Source organism: Lissotriton vulgaris, chromosome 2_1 (assembly GCF_964263255.1).
Source record: "Lissotriton vulgaris chromosome 2_1, aLisVul1.2, whole genome shotgun sequence".
In the NCBI taxonomy this organism is placed as follows: domain Eukaryota; kingdom Metazoa; phylum Chordata; class Amphibia; order Caudata; family Salamandridae; genus Lissotriton; species Lissotriton vulgaris.
The window spans coordinates 1,018,868,028-1,018,889,857 of record NC_141687.1 but is presented as its reverse complement, the minus strand read 5'-3'; the positions used below and the strand labels follow the sequence as shown (position 1 = coordinate 1,018,889,857).

The 21,830-nt window shown below is 43.8% G+C and overlaps 1 protein-coding gene across 1 annotated transcript in view; it reads left to right on the top strand.

The window, feature by feature from the left end:
* Positions 1-21,830, top strand: part of PSMD14 (proteasome 26S subunit, non-ATPase 14) — a 532,244-nt gene that overhangs the window by 344,141 nt on the left and 166,273 nt on the right. Inside the window, exon 7 of the mRNA XM_086956618.1 lies at positions 19,942-20,049. Coding sequence (XP_086812744.1) covers positions 19,942-20,049 — 108 coding nt within the window. The remainder of the gene's footprint in view (positions 1-19,941; positions 20,050-21,830) is intronic.

Below are 21,830 nucleotides of genomic sequence, written 5' to 3'. Positions count from 1 at the left end.
TCTGCCTGCAAAAATGTCAGCTTCAGCTGCAGATCCTCGCTTGCAAATAAATAATTTCCATAGTTCCTGTCTGTTCTTTTGTGGCCATTTGGTAACAACTTCTCCCTCTTCATTTCCTCGGGGACTTAATGGTTGATGTTCCTGACATTGATGTTACTCTATCTTCCTGCCAGGAATCCTCTAGCAGTGCTAATGTCACAAAGGTCCCCTTGTTCTCCAGGATGACTGTGATGGCTGTCCTTAATACTAGTACCAGGTCTGCCCCGCACCAGGAAAATCTAGTTAGATATTCAGGAGGTGAGAGACCGGCAGATCCAGATGAAGAGGCTGCAGTGGCTTAGGCAAATATGAACGACTTTTCTGAAAATCATCTTTTGTGACATTGATATTAAAACCCAAATTCATCAATTTATTAGATGTGTATCAACTAGAAACCTGTTGCAAGGATACATGTCCACTGCCAAGTTACAGAAGTATGTTTTTTTGTCTTTTACATAATGTAGGTCTTTGTAAATTGAAAGTCTGGCAGTAAATAGCAGTTTTGAATTCTCTTACTGCAGGGGCATGCCATCTACTTGCATTTCTCTCTTCAATAGATATCAATATTGTGAGCTCCAAAGCACACTTTATAGGGAACTTAGTATTTTTAATTAATATTTATTTACTTTTCAATATCACTGCATGTATACATTGTTAGTGTCGGTCATACTTCTCTCCTGCTTATAAACAACATACTATGAATTGAGTCAAAGCACCAAGGTTCTACAGGCATAAAAGTACTGATTTCTGTTTCTGAAAACAATCTTGCATGTCTGATTGCAGTAGGTAGAGTTATTAAGTCTCAATAACATTGGTTGTTGTCAGTGTCTCTGCAAATCACCACACCATTGTTAAGGTCAACCACTCGCGTCAAGTTTCTGATATCGAACTTCCAACCATCTCCTTTTGGGACCCACATTTCCCTAAGCAAGCTTTTTGCCTTCAAGGTTCTGTAGGGGTTTGATGTTAGGTATGGGCTTAGTTACATTTCATAAAGTAATGTCTTGGCATATCCTCTCTGAAGCTAGGTCTTGCAAAAAACTGCACTATAACCTTACAAAACGTGTATGTGTGTGTGTGTGTATATATATATATATATATATATATATATCATACACACATGACTAGATGTGTAATTTGGATACTATTTAAAGAAGCTTGGTAACATATAAAGACAAATAGCATGAATCAGTTATTTATCTAGTGGTGCACACACATACTCCCGCACTTCTGTGTCCTTGCTCACCCCCCCCGCCTTTGACATATTCTTTCTTTCTCTGTCTAAGAAATCATACTCATTGGTTCATATTTAAATTGTGGATTTCCAGTAGGACTCACTTAAAAGGGAATAAGACCACACTGTGCAGATGTATGCATTCTAAAAATGATATTGGAAAAACTTTAAAGTGCTGTTCTCGTCTTGTGTTAACATTTTATTATGTATGCTTTGTGGCATGGTTGTCAATAGTAATTTGTGTGATTGAAATTAATAGTTTAACTTTCCATGATCATTTGGGTTCCACATTAGGTATTGGATGCAATTGCCTGTAATTTTAAAATATCTGGAACCACACATTACTTGGGAGAATTTGTCTATACACAAATAGTTGACTAACACACCATATATCTGTGTCCGTCAAGAGAGAGTATTGTACTTTTAGTTCATATACTATCCTTTTCTTTGATTCATAATTAGGTAGGAAGATGAATGAGTTTGGAGTTCAAACATTGTGTGTTAAAAGGTACGTTCAATTCGAAGTTCAAAGGCCACTTAAAGTCTTCCTTTATGTTGGGTGTAATATGGAAAATATACAATTGTCCTAGAGTGCTGTTGGAGAGAAAATCTGAGCAGTGTACGTAAGGAGGAAACTCGAATCAGGCAGACTTTTTCATTTGTATGCCTGTTCTCCTTACATATCTGTATGGCTTTAACACTAGCTCATCTCGAATGAATACATAAATGACTCCTCAAAACACTTTCTCGTCTTTTTGTGCTGTAATTAAAAAATATGCAGCAAATAAACTCAAGCTGTCATCTGTGATCTTAGTATTATTGCCCCTATGCTTCCTGAACAAGACCATTCCCATTGCTTTCAGTATATCCTTCCACAGACCTCTGTTTATAGATCAGTCATAATTTTTATTTTGCCTTTATCTACAATCAATCCCAATGTGACTGCTGTAAAAAAAAAAAAAAAGATCAATGACATAGCTCCTAAACAGTGCAAAAATCCCTCTATGAAAGGTTCTCACCATCAGGCAGTCCATCACTGTTCAAAGTGCTTACAAACTTCCACGAAGACCTAGGCCTTCAACTCCCTTTGGGTTGCAGCTTCAAAGGCACTACTTCCTGTATTCCCTTTTTCTGTTCCTTCTTCATACATGAAGCTTTCTCTATCTAGGCCAGAAATAATGCCACTAAATGGCGGAAGGCATTATGAACAATTGAGAGAGTTGAGGGCTGGAGAATCTCCTAGACTCCAGGTTTGTCTCACTCACCAATATTTTCTTGAAAGCCCTTTATGTGCCTGATGTCCGAAAATAAAATTAGGTATCGATGTCTTTCCTACAGCCATAGAAGGCCTAGAATGTTGCTACTAGAATTGTCACAACACCACCAAGGCAAACCCAGCAAAGTCCTTCATCTCCTGGAGCTACATTTTCTCCCAGTAACAGCCAAACTGACTTCAAATGTCTTACATCATCCCCAGGTCCATTTAGAAACCCAAGTATAACAACTCCTTTTTGAACATAGATAGACCAGAAGAGAGTACTGGAGAAAAAAAGTCTTGGCTCTAAATGGCCACAAGTGAGTGGCAATGCCTCCTGTAGACTGAAGGTGTCTAGATATATTGCATGATTGACTATTATTGTATTGTGAAGAATTTGTAGTGGATGGAAATGGGACAGAATATGTAACTTATTGCACTCTTGTTAGGTTTACTCAACACCCATGACCAATTATTTAAAGGAAGGGGCTAGCCAAAGAGCCTTTACTTTTTCCATAGTTTTTCTTTTGATAGCTTGGTTAAGCTCGTGGATTAGCACAAAATAAGTTGTCCGGCTTTGCAAGAAACAATAAAGAAAATAATCTATGAATAAATAACACTGCTCAAGAGAATGGCAACAACAAACGTGTTAAGAATCTTTTAGATAAATATAAGAACCAGAGGCATAAAAGTTAATGTAACCCATAGTAATAATAAAGAGTACTACCTGTTGGATGCTGGCTCTGTGTATATACTATACCAAAGACAGGTATAGTGTGCAGAGTCCAGTGAGTTCCCAGAGGTATAACAGCGGCTAAATTTGGTACGTACTACCAGCTCTATTTATGGTAGTATGGGTGAGCTGTTATGCTTATCCAGAGGGTGTGCTAAGCATTTATTGTATTCACTCAATCAAGACTGATGGCATATACTCAAAGACTGAATCTAGGCCAATTAGGTACGTATAAAAAAGATATACTTATTTTTAATTTTTAGAATCAATCTGTACTTGGCACAGGTAGGTAAAATGTACTTTCAATCATAGAACACTTGAAAAAATACAATTGTGAATTGATTTACAAGCGTAACAGGTTTGTATTGGTTCAAAAAACAGTTTAAATTACACAGTTATTACTTTTAGATTACGACGACTACTCAGAGTGGTATGCCTAGATACTACACCAGAGATCTCACAATACAAGGTAAGTAAGACTTTTCTTGGTTTAAAGCACAGTTACTTTTCTTTTCATACGGAAGTTCAACTCGACACTTGGAATATTTTTGGAACACAAACTTGTAACATTGGTTCCTATGGGAGAAACATGGTTATCAGTTTCACAGGTAAGTAATAGTCTTACAGGTTAGAGTTTTGGGGGTTAGGACCACTGTTCCCTCTAGGGCGCGCGCGCACCTCTCCTTAGATCCCCGCGCACCAACTCGCTAGGAGCGCGCACACAGGACGTCGCGCGAGAGAGTCGCCGCCGTCCGCTTTGAAGAAGCGAGCGGCGGGAACATGACGAGTGTGGGTAAGGAGGCGGGGGGGCTGGTGGCTTTGTGGGAGCGCGGGGCAGACTGTGGCCTTTTGTTTAAATATTGCTGTTAATCGGAGCCCCTTTCACGGGCTCCGATTAACATCAAAACTAAAAGCCACAGTCTGCCCTGCGCTTTACTAACAAAAGTGTAGACACTTTCCAAACACAGCGTGTACTTTAGCACACGCTGTGTTTGGAAACTGTCTCTACGCTTTTGTTATTAAAGCGCGGGGCAGACTGTGGCTTTTTCTACTGATGTTAATCGGAGCCCGTGAAGCGGCTCCGATTAACAGCAATATTTAAACAAAAGGCCACAGTGGGTAGTCAGGAGGGCAGGGCCACAGGGGGCACAGCGACTGGGTAAACGAGCGGAACAGAAGGCAAGAGGGGCATAAAACGAGAAAAAACGAGTGGTACAGAGGGCGGAAGGGCACAAAAACGAGTGGTACAGAGGGCGGAAGGGCACAAAAACGAGTGGGACAGAGGGCAGAAAGGCACAAAAACGAGTGGGACAGATGGCAGAAAGGCACAAAAACGAGTGGGACAGAGGGCAGCACAAAAACGAGTGGGACAGAGGGCAGAAAGGCACAATAACGAGTGGGCAGAAGGGCACAAAAACGAGTGGGACAGATGGCAGAAAGGCACAAAAACGAATGGGACAGAGGAACGAGTGGGACAGAGGGCAGAAAGGCACAAAAACGAGTGGGACAGAGGGCAGAAAGGCACAAAAACGAGTGGGCCAGAGGGCAGAAGGGCACAAAAACGAAAACAAGTGGTACAGAGGGCAGAAGGGCACAAAAACAAGTGGGACAGAGGAACGAGTGGGACAGAGGGCAGAAAGGCACAAAAACGAGTGGGACAGAGGGCAGCACAAAAACGAGTGGGACAGAGGGCAGCACAAAAACGAGTGGGACAGAGGGCAGAAAGGCACAAAAACGAGTGGGACAGAGGGCGCAAAAACGAGTGGGACAGAGGGCAGAAGGGCACAAAAACGAGTGGGACAGATGGCAGAAAGGCACAAAACGAGCGGGACGGAGGGTAGAACAAAAACGAGTGGGACAGAGGGCAGAATGGCACAAAAACGAGTAGGACAGAGGGCAGAAGGTCACAAAAATGAGTGGCACAGAGGGCAGACGGGGACAAAAAACAAATGGCACAGAGGCAAAATACAGAAATATAGGGGCAGCTAAGAAAAGAAGGCAGTACGGGCAGAGAGGCACGGGGCAGCGAGGCGAGGGGAACAGAAGGGAAAACTGGGCAGAGACATGGGCAGCGAGGGGTACAGAAGGAAAGACTGAGCACAGGGACAGCGAGGGCAAGAGAGGGAAGAAAAAGGGTCACACACCACGTACAGGCAGCGGGGAAGAAAGACAACAGCAGTCAGAGACACAACAATGAAAATACAGGCAATACATTAAATTTGCAAACTGCCTTTAAGACCCTTATTTTGGCTCTGTATGTGTGAAAATACACCATCTTTTCACTTTTTAAAGTAAACGTTTTGAGTGCCATTTGGCGCCGCAGACACGCACGGTATGGTTCCTGGTGCACATAGGCATGGTTGCAGCGCACAAAATTAGAGGGAACATTACTTAGGACCAAGGTTCCCAAGGGCTAGGTAGGCACTCAACTTGCATCACAAGTGGCACTGGGGCAGCAGGTTGCAGAGTACAAGGGCTCAACCTTAGGCAGTGGGGCAAAAGGGGCCTTCGGTCAGGGGCTGCTTAGGAGCAGGCTACTCAAGTGTGGGAGGAAAGCTCCTAGGGTTAGGGTCAGCACTGCAGGACCCAACAATCAGCACAAAAGTTGCACCACCAGGGGCACAGGGGCTGCCGGGTGCAGAGTGCCAAGGAGACATCTGGGACCCTCTGGATTCCATTGTAAACCTTTGGTTTGGCAAAGAGACTGCAGGGTCAGGCAGGGAGACTTCCTGAAGGTGACCACCGGCTGGAGAAGTACGTTGGGTTCTTGGAGGATGCCTGGACACCATCGGTTGGGCCACCCAAGGCCGTGGGGCGTCCGGTGCTGGGGTGTCTTTTGGTGTTGGGTCTTCTTACCAGCTCCGGTCGCGGTTGGGGTGGACCCTTCAAGTTGAGGCTGCAGGCGTCGTCTCGAAGCTTGAGGGAGGTCAGGGATCACCAGGTCAGGATCGCTGGGGAGACCTCCTCGTGGTGTTGGGCCACTCTACCTCGGGCTGTGGTCATCGGGTACAGAGCTGCGAAGCCGGCGGGTTCTGGTCTTGGAGTCTTTGTTGAACAAATCCACTGCTCATGGGAGACAAAGTCTGTAAGGTGAGTTCAGGGCAGGTCCTTCGCGCTCTAGGCGGGGGGTGCTGTTGGCTGCTGGACCCGCCGTTTTTTCCGCTGTAGGCAGGTCGGAGTCGGAACAGGCCGGGAGGGCGGGTACAAAGCAGTAGGTGCCCTCTTATTCCTGAGTCAGCACAGCTCTTCGGTCCTTCTTCTTTCTTGAACCTGAGGAGGCAAGGAGCAGTTTCACCCCTAAATCCAAAATTTAGGATAGGTGCAGGGGTGTGCAGGTCTAGACCAATGGGTCCCTTTCTTGGGATGAGTACACCCCCTATTATGCCACACTCCAGTGGGAGGGGGGGCATGCGCCTCTTCCTAATTGGTTGGGTCCCCACATCTTCAACATGGAGGGGACTGAGATGTGTGCTTCACCTCACCTTCCCCATCTGAGGGGTGGGGTTGTCAAAGGTGGGCACAATTCTTCTCCTAGCTCGGTTTTCTCTCCCAAAGTGGAAGTCAGAACCAGTGGGAGCCAGTTGATGGGGGCAGCAAAAGGCAGGGATAGCTCACAAAGTTGGCAGGCCTTTATAGCTTCCCCTCACGTGGACCCAACCCATCCTTGGGGAGGAGGCATGACACCTCTGCCCAGGATGGGCTTTGTCTCTGGGCCCAGAGAGTGGAGACTCTCTACCCAGGGTCCAGAAACCTGTCTAGTGGTGGCAAATGATAGGTAGCCATTCAGAAAACACACCAGGGCTGTTATTATTTCAGTGGACATCTCTAGGATGCCCTCTGTGTTCATTGTAATTTAAATCCCACACTGGCATCAATGTGGGTTTAATTTGCTTCGAAGTTTGCTACCAAACTTCCCAGGTTTTAGTAATGCCATCATTGAGCTGTAGAGTTCCGAATGACTTACTCCCAGAATATATACTCTTTATGGCATTACTACACTTACAATGTCTAAGAATGGACTTAGACACTGTAGGGGTACAGGGTTCATGCCACTGTACCCTCACCTGGGGAATAGTGCACCCTGCTAGAGGAGTGACTTACCGAGGCCCCAGAAGGTGAGTTGCAGGCATGGTACCCAGGGTTGTGTTTCAAAATAGGCTGGGGCAGTGTTTCGCTCCAGGCACACGCTGCACAGCGTAAATTACTTAAATTAAAACTGTAGTTCGTTATTTCTTCATGTAGGTTGTTTTTATTCCATGTTCTTCAAACTTTTACAATTCTTAACAGAGGCAGCTTAATTCTAAACTTCAAATGCTGCATACATGCCCATCTAGGCTTTATCATACAGCACGATGGAATCAACAATACATCCTGGTTAATTGCGCAAATATAGACCCAATGCCTTCTTCAGGGGTGACTGAAATTTTAGAAAAGGCCCATTAGCATTTAAATGACTAGATCCAACATAAAACTTTAAAATATACAATACATTACCTAAGTGTGCAAAACATACCTCCCTTTACCCAAATATGCCGCAAATTACATGCAAACTTAGGCAAAAATCACTACTGTCACATATATAACTGCACCAAAATATACGCGTACACAAATGCGCGTGCTGCTACTCACAAACTCATCACGAACGATGCACATGCCAAACTCAAAAGAAAATACCAAACTCATTTTAAACTTCATTTCAACTTACTTTGCCTCAGATATAAAGAAATTATATTCCCTTTCTCAGCCCCGAAACCTGCTGCTTAGTACACATGCGTGCGGCTCCAAAATAGTTCACCAAATAAAATCATCCACGTGTTTTGAACCCGTTTAGAACACCGCTAGTACAGCCCATTTAATTAAATCCAATCATGTGACAAACCTCCTCACACCAAGTGTTACCTTAAAAAACACAATCTACGTGAACCATAACCCGACAGGTGCTTTTCTAAAATAAACAGCAATGTCATACACAGGGTTGTGTGTCATGTTGACTCTTCACTTCTCTGCCCTAAAACATGCAGCCTGCAGTGGCAGTGTGTGGCTGTTAAAGTATAGGGCGTCTAAGGGTGGCACTATAGGTGCTGCGGCCCTTAGAAGCCTTCCCTTGTCACAGTGCTCTTAGTACATTTTACAAGGGGCTTGCCTGTGGCCAGAGTTGTGCCAATTTTTTGTACAAAGGTACAGTTTTGGTAAAGAACACAGACCCTGGGAACCTTATTGGCAGGAACTCAGGGCACACCAAGTCAAAAGTGCATCATGTGTCAGGCAAAAAGGGGGGCGGGGGGTCACTATGCAAAAAGGGGCACTTTCCTATACTGTCCTATAATAAATATAGCAAGGTGTTAAAATACATATCAGAAATTTTTATGGGGTACTTTTTTAGTGGGGAAATGATCAATAACCAGGCCGAGCCAAAAATCAAACGACACCGCAAAAAACAAATATATATATTTCCAGACAGCCAAGGTTAGAAACTGGGCATGGACTCCATTTCATTGTGCTGTATTCATTGTTTTAATGCAACATGTCCACCAATAAAACACGTTTCGGCCACATCCGACCTTGTTCACGTATAATCATGGTAACCAGGTCATTCTTTTTATGTTTTAACCAAACCACTCATGTGACACAGTACAAATAGCAAGCATAGAAAGAAGACTTCCAATGAAGTGTAGTGTTTGTGGAGAATGGACTGCAATAGTTAATATCACAAAAAAGCCACTTTTAAAATTGTTTAAATATGTAAACTCATTGATTGTCTTAAATAGGACAATACAATTATGCTATCAAAAAATTAATTAATTGACGGGACAACTATAAAAATAAACATATAAAGATGATTCAATAAACCTCAGTACATATGTTGACCTCATATAGATAGCACGAGGATTGAGAAATGCACACACACATATACATACATATATGTGATTTTCGTTATATATATATATATATATATATATATATATATATATATATATATATATATATATAGCCGCCAGAGGGGATTATGGGTGATGTAGTCCCACTCGGAGCAGTAGCAAGTACCCGGAGGCTGGCATTGCTGTTGAAATTATGTACAGCATGTGCAACTAGGAGCCCTAGGGAAGTGCTACAAGCCCAATATGCTTTCATCTTGAGTGTGTGTTTTCGCGCGCATTTGAAAACACCGCTTTATGAACTGTTAAGTGTGTCTCCATTTTAGATTTTACCGGATAGACTTTGTGTTGTTGGACTACGAGAAAATGAAGTGGGAGCGAGTAAGCATCATTAACATTGGCAGCACAACCAGTATTTACTAGATTTATTATCAGGAAGGCAGCATATGTTGAGAGCATTGACGCCATAACGTTGTTTATTATGAAAGTACCTCGGCATGTCATTATGACTTGTTCATATCTCAGGCTGAACAGACCGATGTATATAATCTATTCTGTGTATATATCATGAATTAGTTCATGTTTATTTATTGGCATTATATGCTTAGAGTGCAATATGCAGTTATTTATAACTTTGAATGTCTTGCACTTAGCAATGTAGGCATATGTCGAAGGCCAGTATGTTTTCCACATATAATGTCAACCACGTAGTCTATTCTCTATGTCCATTTATGCCAGAAGGAGGGCTATATATTCTGAAAATGTCATGGCGCCAATTAGATTGATAAAGCCTGCTGCGCAGGCGAAACGCGTCTTTCATTGCGGGGTCGTGGGAGACCTGAAAAACAATAAAGACGCCTGATCCATACATACCTCGAGTACGTGCCTCTTCTTCTCTGAAGCAGGATTTTTTTTATTTTTATATATATATGTGTGTGTGTGTATATATATATATATATATATATATGTGTGTATATATATATATGTATGTATATGTATATATATATGTATATATATATATATATATATATATATATGTATACACACCAGCACACTCTCAGGCATGAAAACACAGCACCCGTCTAAGTGTCAAGGATGTTTAATGCTCAACGCGTTTCACCACACGCAGTGGCTTGATCACGTAATCAAGCCACTGCGTGTGGTGAAACTCGTTGTGAGCATTAAACACTCTTGACACTTAGACGGGTGCCGTGTTTTCATGCCTGAGAGTGTGCTGACTTTGTGACTTGCTGTATATATATATATATATATATATATATATATATATATATATATATAATGATGGATTTCGATGGATTTCACTTGAGTGGAATCTGAGGGTGTACATTGTTTAGATGGTTGTTCTGTGTCCATGGATTGACCTGATGAGCTCTAAATGCAAAAGTATTGAATAAATAAACAGCTGTCTGATTGCAGGAGATGCCGCTGGAGGCAGCTCTCTGCTCAACACAAGAGATTCTTATAGTCTTCTTTTGTAGATTGTTTTTGGAGCAAGGTTCTGTCAAGCAGGTTGATTACATGCTGTGATTAAGGCTGGGTAAGTGGCCTTCAATCTTTTCATACAGTAGAGGCAGTTAATCTCAATTGGGCACTCTGTCTGACATTTGACCGCCCCCACCCTGTTTGAAACCTGAAGACGCTGGTCGCTGCAGTTAGAGGGGAATAGGAGGAAAAACGGCCGTTTCATCTGCTCCAAGATCCGTGCCACTCACCTGTGAAGCTTGCACCGAGCCTACGCTTTCCGACTCCTTCATGTTTGACCATCTCACCTATGCATCCACAGTGCATGTTGGGATTTGGAGTTCGACACATTCTTCACGAACTCTGATTGGCCAGCCAATTGCCAGGGGGAGGAGATTCAGGTGCTGTTTAAGACTTTCACAGGAGGAGTAAATCATGGACGGCTTCCTAACAGCATGAGGCGCCGAAGAAGGCTCACTCGCCGAAATGCATCCGCCTGCGCTGGGACCCTTGAAATAAAGCTGTTTTAATCTGAACTCCCCTCGTGGTCTTTGTTTCTTCTCCTCGGAAAAGAACCACTCGCAATATTTCTGGGATTGCCAAGGCTCAGTCCAAAGACCCTGCAGCACGCAAAAGACCCGGAATAAACTTTGGCTACTCGCTGCTCGCAGCTACCTTTGCTCCAGGTTACTGGAATTTCCGGCGTTCTGCCAGCAACATCAGGAAGATGAAAGAGAGGACCGAGATATTAATCTCAATTGGGCACTCTGTCTGACATTTGACCGCCCCCACCCTGTTTGAAACCTGAAGACGCTGGTCGCTGCAGTTAGAGGGGAATAGGAGGAAAAACGGCCGTTTCATCTGCTCCAAGATCCGTGCCACTCACCTGTGAAGCTTGCACCGAGCCTACGCTTTCCGACTCCTTCATGTTTGACCATCTCACCTATGCATCCACAGTGCATGTTGGGATTTGGAGTTCGACACATTCTTCACGAACTCTGATTGGCCAGCCAATTGCCAGGGGGAGGAGATTCAGGTGCTGTTTAAGACTTTCACAGGAGGAGTAAATCATGGACGGCTTCCTAACAGCATGAGGCGCCGAAGAAGGCTCACTCGCCGAAATGCATCCGCCTGCGCTGGGACCCTTGAAATAAAGCTGTTTTAATCTGAACTCCCCTCGTGGTCTTTGTTTCTTCTCCTCGGAAAAGAACAACTCGCAATATTTCTGGGATTGCCAAGGCTCAGTCCAAAGACCCTGCAGCACGCAAAAGACCCGGAATAAACTTTGGCTACTCGCTGCTCGCAGCTACCTTTGCTCCAGGTTACTGGAATTTCCGGCGTTCTGCCAGCAACATCAGGAAGATGAAAGAGAGGACCGAGATATTAATCTCAATTGGGCACTCTGTCTGACATTTGACCGCCCCCACCCTGTTTGAAACCTGAAGACGCTGGTCGCTGCAGTTAGAGGGGAATAGGAGGAAAAACGGCCGTTTCATCTGCTCCAAGATCCGTGCCACTCACCTGTGAAGCTTGCACCGAGCCTACGCTTTCCGACTCCTTCATGTTAGACCATCTCACCTATGCATCCACAGTGCATGTTGGGATTTGGAGTTCGACACATTCTTCACGAACTCTGATTGGCCAGCCAATTGCCAGGGGGAGGAGATTCAGGTGCTGTTTAAGACTTTCACAGGAGGAGTAAATCATGGACGGCTTCCTAACAGCATGAGGCGCCGAAGAAGGCTCACTCGCCGAAATGCATCCGCCTGCGCTGGGACCCTTGAAATAAAGCTGTTTTAATCTGAACTCCCCTCGTGGTCTTTGTTTCTTCTCCTCGGAAAAGAACCACTCGCAATATATATATATATATATATATATATATATATATATATATATATATATATATATATATATATATATAATGATGGATTTCGATGGATTTCACTTGAGTGGAATCTGAGGGTGTACATTGTTTAGATGGTTGTTCTGTGTCCATGGATTGACCTGATGAGCTCTAAATGCAAAAGTATTGAATAAATAAACAGCTGTCTGATTGCAGGAGATGCCGCTGGAGGCAGCTCTCTGCTCAACACAAGAGATTCTTATAGTCTTCTTTTGTAGATTGTTTTTGGAGCAAGGTTCTGTCAAGCAGGTTGATTACATGCTGTGATTAAGGCTGGGTAAGTGGCCTTCAATCTTTTCATACAGTAGAGGCAGTTAAGAATGTTTTTAATGAAGAAATTACTCCAAATTCGAGCTGACTCATCTGGAGGGCAGTGCAGGGCTGTTCGATTTAAAGTGGCTTTTGACACTCAGCTTGTTCTTTTGTAAATGGTTAGACTCTCAGAGCAGGAGGATTGAGCTATATAAATTTGCTATGTCACACTTGTATTATTTATGATGAATTTTGATTGGACCAAACTGCTGAATGACTATCTTCAATGGAGGATATCTTGCAGTTATTGCCATCCTGATCTTTTTTTTTTTATTTCTGGCCTGTTGCACCAATCTCATATTTTCCCAAAAATTCAGAATTAAACATAAATATATGTATACATATGTAAAGGGGTTTTCGGTCAGCTATCTTCATCCGTTGGTCATTCACACTTTGCTTCTGCCAACACAGCATAAAACAAGGCGAAATGGATCAGCCCACATTATCCATTGGCTATCTTGCTCTGAGAGTGATGGCATTTTGTCTGATCATATGTACACAGTGGTCTGAAAATGCGTTCATTTCAGTGTGAGAGTTGATGTACCTCGACTGTGCTCTTATTTGTGTATTGTTGCGTTGTTTTTTTCGCATATAGCATATATTAGGACAAACAAAAAATAAAGACAAATACCTTTGCATATATTTGTTTTATATTTTGGGACTTTTTCAAGAGGGAGTAGCACCTGGCTCACTGAAGGTCTTCTCTGGTTTTCATTTGAGACTACTAAGTTTGAGATTGAGGATCATTCTACCTCACAACCAGGACTTAAACTCTGCAGCTTTCATGTGCTGCATCGCAGGGATTTTAGGCACTTAACTCCTAGCACCAGAATAGTTCCATAAATGCAACATTGAGGGCTGAAGGATAGGATCACACTTTCATTGTTGGGATAACTCAAAAAGTGGATACTCATGCTTTTGATCATCAATCTTGCGGAGTCACTTGGTCAGCAGAAAGCACCTCAGTTGTCAAGGCGGCCAGTTTACCTCTGTGCTTGTTGAGGTTGCCCATAGTCTGTAATTATAGTATACATAGCCATGTTTGGAACCATGTTTGGAAAGAATCCTAGCCTCCATTCTGATCTTAGATAATCTCAAGTATACTCCCTTTCTAGACCTATGAATTTGAGGCAAATCTTATGCAGAATAGTTTCCTTCCGACCAGTAGCAAAGTCCGTTTGAGAGGTCAAGGTGGCATGATTGTTAGCCACTGTTATAGAGATAGACCAGGCTACCGAAATGCCTAGATAAGGTATAGTGTCCACCGCCCACTCAAAGGAAAACTGGGACCTTAAGGCACTTTCGTGAGAGGGAGTGACTGAAAGGTTCAGTATCTGGGACTTTTGCATGTTCACCTTGAATCCTGAAACATCCTCAAATAGTTGAAACTCTGTTACCATTGCAGGAAGCGAGGACATTGGCTTTGTAATGGATAAGATGGCGTTGTCAACGTACATGCTGATCAGATGATGGCGTCCAACAGAAGGAATCCTAGAGACATCTAGGTTGGAACAAAGTCACTGCACCAGAGCCTCCATTTACAGAGCAAAAAGAAGAGGGGATGGGGCAGCCTTGGCGAGTGCCGCGTTGGATAGGGAATGGATGGGATGATATACCATTGACTCTAACCAAGGTCCGGGGAGCGCTATAGAATCTTCTGACCCAACTGCGGAACCTCTCTCCAAAACCAGATTCCTGTAGTGTCTCAAATAAATAAGGCCAGTGAACACAGTCAAATGCCTTCTCAGAGTCATTGAAGAGAAGCAAAGCTTCTTTCCGTGACCTATGAGGAGGAGCTTGGTGTTGGCGCCACACTGGCACCTGGGAATAAAGCCTGTTTGGTCTGGCTCAATCAGACCTGGCATGAGGGAGTTAAGACAGAACGCTAATATGCTGAACAACTTCGCATCTACTTTCAGGAGGGCTCGGTCCTTCCTGGTTTTCGGAATTACCGAAATGGCGGGTAAGCAGAGGAGCTAAGTCCTAACAGAAGGTTTTGTAGAATTGTGGGCTAAAGCCATCAGGCCTCAGAGACTTCACTGGTTTCAGGCGTGCAATAGCCAAAATCACCTCTTCTTTCAAAGCCATCACTTCATTGTCAGGCAAGGAAATATGGGCAACATTCTGGAGATAAACTGAGGAAACCCCACTGGGCCCATTGGAAGTCGCATCGAAAGAGCCATAAAAGGCCTGGAAAGCCGTAGCTATTTCTTCCACCGAGCAATCTTCAGTTTAGGGACCCGTACGGATCGTCTTCACAGATCCAGAGTGCACTTTGCTACGGAGGCAGTGCGTCAACATGCACCCACATTGATTGATCCCCAGATAATATTTATGGTTGAGGTGCACTAACGCATATTCCTCCCTGTCCAAGTCCAAGTGTTTGAGAATGAGCCGGGCTTTCTCAAAATCCCTCCACACCCTAGGGGCCCGATTCGCGTGTGTATGGCTTCAAGTTCTGAGACAGGCCGCTCTAAGCTTTGCTGTTTGTCATGGTGGTGATGATTGTCAGTGGAGGAGATAGCTATGAGCTCCTCCCTCACCACTAGTTTCAGGACTTCCCAAGTGGGAGCCAGGGAGGTCTCCTCAGTGTTGTTAGTTAAGAGATAGTCCGCAATTTCCGCTGTGACAGGGTATCCCGAAGACGCCAAACGGAACTCGTGAGCTGAGTAGTAGGCAGCCGAAGAGATAGAGACAAGGGGGCATGATCGGATAGTGAACATGGTGCACTAGACTTTTTCGGGCACAAGAGCTAGCTGGGCAGAAGTCGCCAAAAAGTGATCAATGTAAGCATATGTCTTATGGTCAGACAAATAATATGTGTAGTCCCTGGTTGAGGGGTGTAGTCTACGCCAGACGTCCTACAGTCCGCACTCTGTGATCCATTGTAGCCCCTCTGTTGAGAAGGCCCCAGTTTGGTTGGGGCACTGTCCAGATGGGTCCATGTCAATGGTAAGTGGAAAGTGCCTATCTGAAGTCTTAAGGCTATGAAGCGTCCTTTGACCTCGGCTATCTTGGACAGGATTTCTCCCCTACAACACCGTGAGAATAGAATGCCCACCCTGCCCTTCAAGTTAAACATTTTAAAGAAAATCCTACCTTTCCTTCCATGGAGCATGGAAAAACAGTTATTATAGTTTGTGTTGCATCTAAAATAGATTACTGTACTGCTTTCTATGTCCGCTCCCAATCACGACTACTCAACAAGTTGCAAACCTCTAAAATGTGGCAGCAAGATTGCTGATAAATCTTCCCAAATTGTGCTCAGCATCAAAAGTCATTAAAGATCTTCATTGGCTGACTATTAGAGCAAACATCTAATTTAAAGCTCTGTGCTGAGCACATAAGGCGATGTATTGAGTTGGTCCTCGTTTTCTTCAGGATGTTTTTAAATGGTACGTCCCTTCTTGTACTCTGCGATCTAGCATTGCTAGGCAGGTATGTGTACCCAGAATAAAAAGAAGTAATTGGGGAGGAAGAGGTTTTTCCTATTCCACTGCTAAATGATGGAATTCTTTACCCACTCCTCTTAAACGTCAGCCTAATCTATTGAAGTTCAGGAAGAAATTGATAACTGTTTAGTCTAATAGTTATTTTAACTGCTGGCAAAATCCTTTGTGTTTGCTTATCTCATTCTTTCGGGTTCAGATGACACTAGTGCCAAGATGACTCTTTGATAATCATGTGTTCTATAACATATATTTGTTGGAAAGTCCGTTATTGGTAGGGTTAAGTGTGCATCTACCACTACTTCTAAGGCCACCAACATGGTATAGGGTCCAGTAAAGGCCTTAGTAAATTAGCCCCAGTCAACCCTTGGTAGCTGAAAAGGACAGTCAGGCCTAACTTTGAAGATATGAGCGCAAAGCATTTAAAAATATCAATACATCAAATAAGTAACACACAATAAAAGTTTCCACACCAATTTATAAAAATAGGAGATTTTTCTATGAATCAATAGGCACCAAAACGGCAAAAATTCAATATGGAGAACCGGAGATATGAATGATTAAAGAGAGACCACTATATACTGCTTAAAAATACTCTGGGAGAGGGGCGTGGCCAAGATGGCGGACTAGACGGACGTGTTTTCTGGAAGGCTCCTCACTCCGAACCCTTTCCTCTGGCCAAAATCAGCCTATGTGTCCCCAACGCTGCATGTTTCTTAGCCCCTGCATGTGAGGGAGTGAGGAGCTACACCTGGAGTGGTTCCGGAGGCGCTACAAAACAGTTCCCTGGTACCCTGCGCCGAGAGCCATGTTGGGCGCCGGTTCTGTTGGCGCCAGAGAATCAGATCGCCAACGGTGCGAGGGGGACTCCAGGAATCAGATCAGCCCTCCACGGACAGGGAGTAAGCCGAGGCAGAGGCTGCGGGGTCGACCTCATCATCGTCTGCCAGAAGGGTCAAGGGGGAGATGCCTGCTGCCCTAGCCCACCATCGGGAAAATTGAGACCGGGGCTGCGGGGCCTGCTCGCGTGAAGATAACGTCTAATCCGCTGGGACACTGACAAGAGTTGCCCCCGCCAGACCTCTACTGTGAGAAGGTGAGGAGTGGGCATAGACCGGGACCTGGGGAGGCAACTTCATTGCAACGGGGAGGCGGCGATCCCACAGCAGATCGTTAAGCGGGCGGAGGAGATCGCCCGCGGTCCGGCGACACGAAAATTGAGGTTGAGGCTGCAGGATTAGCCCCCAGAAGCAGAACGGAGGACTCCCACTACCAGCGCAGGTCTTGCACCACAGGAAGAGCCAGCGAGTAAGCAAGCAGTTGGGCCCCAGCGCAAGAATTTAGAACTGCCGGGGGGGAAGGGGGGGGGGGGCACTAACCCCGCTCAGACTGACCCTGCGCAAATAACGCCTCGGCCGTGGGAGGCTTGATCAACGACGGCAGAACGAGGCAGGACTGGGCGCCCGGTCCCCTGGCGACAGCGCGGAAATCGAGGCCGAGGCTGAGGGCCTGGTCCAGCCTCATCATCTACTCTACTTCTCCTGACGCAGTAACACCCGCAACACCACCGTGGCCATCACCCGACAGTAGGGACCAACAGGAGAAGAACACCGCCAGTGAGCTCGCCACCCGGCGTGTCTGCAGGGAGTAATTGCGCCGCGAACGGAGAAGCGTGCTAGAAGCAAGGCCCCAAGAAGAGCAATCAGGTGCGCCATTAAGACCTCCACTGGCTCATACCAAGCGCTGGTGGGCGCAATTATGCCTTGTGCAAAACCCCACACACAAAGACTCAGCCCTAGTGCGGTGCAAGGGGGCGCCGAGCAGCCGTGAGCCCAGCTATTGTCAGTCACCCCGATTCATGGGCCTACATCGGGGGGAACCCCGGGGATCAACGGTCCCCCATCAAGGCCATATATGCTTCTGTGAGCTGCCAAGACCTAGAGAGGCGAGGGCGGGGCGGGGCTTGGCCTACTCTTTCACACCACAGGCACATCAACGCTTCCCCCCACACCAGTGGGGGCAGGCTAATTTCATAAATATTTGCCATGAAGGCCTTTATTACAAGTTTCCTGTTAATTCCAAAGGACCAATAAAATAAGGTATAAAAAAACCAAGCGTGGGAAAACATTATGCTAGGGCTATTTCAACCAGATGTTGTTTCCCAAAATCTCATAGATACCATTTGCCACCACTCACCCTGGCATTATCAGGACCCCTGGAAAAGTTAATACTAGAGAGTGGGACGGGGCAGGTATTATATTGAGCAGCTGTTAATGAGGGCGTAAATATGTGTATTCTGTTTCCAAAATGTATAGTGGCACACACAATATATGATTCGTTTGACAGTGTTGTTTGATCAACCTTGGCTCTTCGAGAGGGAACCAGTTCCATCATCGACACTCTTAAGCTTTGGGCACTTCTGCCCTGTTAGCCATGAATGGTCGTGGTACATTGTGCCTAACACTGGATTGCACATATTATGTTTTCCTATACAGCATTTACTCGCTATTATGTACGTAAATGACACGTCTCTGTACAGTGCGTTTGCTAAATATAAGTACTCGTGCATAATTTTTTTTTTTACCTTAAAAAAAAATACGCTTTAAAATAGGGAGCATTTTTGCATTCATCCAAGAGCAGCCAATACAAATTGCATTGAACTGTTACTCACATTGCAAGGGTGTTTTGCCAAGATAATAACAACAGGAACTAATCCAAAAATTGTACATAAGGTTTTCAAATCTGTGGGAGACAAATCAAGCGTATGTAGATGACAGGGAATTGGAATGAAAAAGGCTTGCTGTAATCTTGGCAGAAGAACTGTGGTTGCGCATCAGAAGCTAGTTTTGTTGAGGAGCAGCGAGGGCAGTGTATCCTAATATGTTTATAAATGTTAAAGTTTCAAAAATTTCGACTTCATCTGTTTCCTCACATTTCTGCTCCCATTTTCAAAGGGTGCCAAACGACAGAAGAGATGACGGAATGAAGATTTAGTTAAAATTGTAATCAAAGTATTAGCCAGATGGTGCCTAGTTCACTTCAAAAACTACAGATGACCTTGAATTTTCTTTATTCTGTCTTTACCCTGAACTACACCAACCACTGGGAAATGTGAACGCATCAAACTGGGTTCAGGCTCTTTCGAAGTCCAGAGAGGCAGAAGCATCTGACTAGAAGGAAATGCAAGGGGAAAGTTCCTTGCTGGCTATAATTTTGTTGTCATTTTGAGTATTGTGCTGGTATAATTGATGTGACAGGCTTGGGCCTTAGACAAGGTCCCTAAGCCGACGCTCACTTTCCGTTTGTGTATCTACCTGTCACTCATTTCAAGCCGATACGATTTTGCCAGTAAACACGCATGCTTTTGGAAGGTGAAACAAAGATTATCGGATGGGTTTTGGATTCGATATGTTAAAGATTCTCTCCAAACCCTCATCATGTTTCCGAGTATAATGCAGTAATTGGTGTCAAGTTACATTGCGAGCCAGTTGCTGGTGTGATGATTTCTCAGTCAGCAGGAGATTCTTTATTACTATTATAATTAAACGCTTTTCTGGAATTAGGCCAAAGCGCATAGCAACTGATCAAGGCTCGTTCACACGACCCAACTGCTTGCATTTAAACAAAAAACATTGATTTGACACCTTTGTACTTGCAGGTTGTTATTGATGCCTTCAGATTGATCAACGCTAACATGATGGTCCTAGGGCATGAACCAAGACAAACCACCTCAAATCTGGGTCACTTAAATAAGCCATCCATACAGGTAAGTCATAATGTATGCCAGGGAGCCTGAGCATGTTTGCCGGCGCGCAAGTGTGAGAGCGTTGTTTATGTATGCACTAAACATCCTTTCAGCCCTTACATCCAGCCACTTCTCACTCATTGAATCTGTTACAAGGCTGGCTACGTGTTTTGCGATGTTAACAGGGTTTGTCCACACAGTGATGACCTCTGAAGCCGTGATGTTTCGTCTGACTGAAAAACAACGCTTTCGAAATAGCACTTCAAGCAGCGAGCATAGCACAATACTTTGGTGCAGTCGATGTTCACTGCTGTTAGTACCTACGGTTGATAATTATCGAAGGACGTCTAATGTGTACGCAAAACGTTAATCATCCATTGAATGGCTAGGGATAGTTGTTTTACTCACTGAATATACGGAAAACTGCTTTCCAGCTGCACATAAATAAATACCTTGCATCCCTTCTGCAGTCCTGCTGAGGAGAATCAAGCTCAGTCAACACTGATATGTAGGGATTAGTAGTTTTAGAAACATTTTGCAAGACAGGTGGTAAAAGCCTATTTGCCCTAACAGTTTTACGTTTTTCCATATTGTTATTCGACTACCCGTTGCCTGCAACCTTAAATAGCATTTTTTCTAGATAGTAGCACACAGTTGCTTTTAATTAAATATCACAGTTGCAGATTTCAGAGGTCGCCTTTGAAAATGCGTCATGGAGGTGATCAGTTTAATAAAGATGTCACCATTTTAAAAAATGCTGCCTCAATATTTTATTTAGCTTTTGTGGTAGAAACCTTGACTTGTAGGGGTAGCAATTTAATCAAATTTGCTAATGAAATATGAACATTGGGCAGTTGAACCAAATATTTTCGTAACTCTCGATACCACTTTCATTGTGCTGCAGCCTCCTTTGCTTTGAAACACGTGCTATTGTGCCATTAAATATCGTTGTTTACTACTCTTGTCTCATTAGCTGACTGAACGCTGCATTTCCAACCTCACGAACTGCAACTCGATGCGTGGCATCAGTGGCTGCTAATGTATGGTTTCAAAAATTCAGGCTTTGTTGCTAAAACCAGTCTGTTATTTGGAAAGAGAACATACATGTAATTTGAAACTTACCATATTTCACAGTTAGGCAGATGTCATGGGATTTGTGGTTTTTAAAGCTAACAGTATCTTGGCCTACATTGTTGACATGCCTTCAATTTTGTAATAGTTTTACTTATATTTTATTTGTTTCCATACCGAATAATGTATTTCCATGTAAGCATCACATGAAAATCATTTTTTGAAATATAAGTCGAAGAAGCTGAAACCTATAATGAGCATGGAATTGCTTTCACTTGTTTTTGATTGGGTCTAGACAAGCCCATACTTGCATGTTTCAGGAGAATATATTACCGGACCTTTTTAGCCTATATGTAATGACCTCTCATGTAAACCCCATCGCATCAGACTGCTTCATTATTTTTGTGCAAAAGGTTAAGTAGCGTCTCCATCGAAGACTAAAGTGATTACTGTGTAGTTCGTTGCTTTCCTCAAGTTTTCACTAATTGCAATTTAAAAATGTTGGTTTGTTTCAGATTAAAAATAAGCAGATAATAATATAATTTATATGAAAGTTATTTCTCTGCAAATAACACTAGTAGTATGGTAATTTGTTTTTAATCTGTACTTGTAACATTTTTAATTTAATCAAATTATAATTTCTTGTGTGCTGTGATTTTGGAGTCCACAAAACGCATAAAATGTAGTATTTTGACGACTCGCTATCCCAGATAAACTTGATTGTTAGAGTA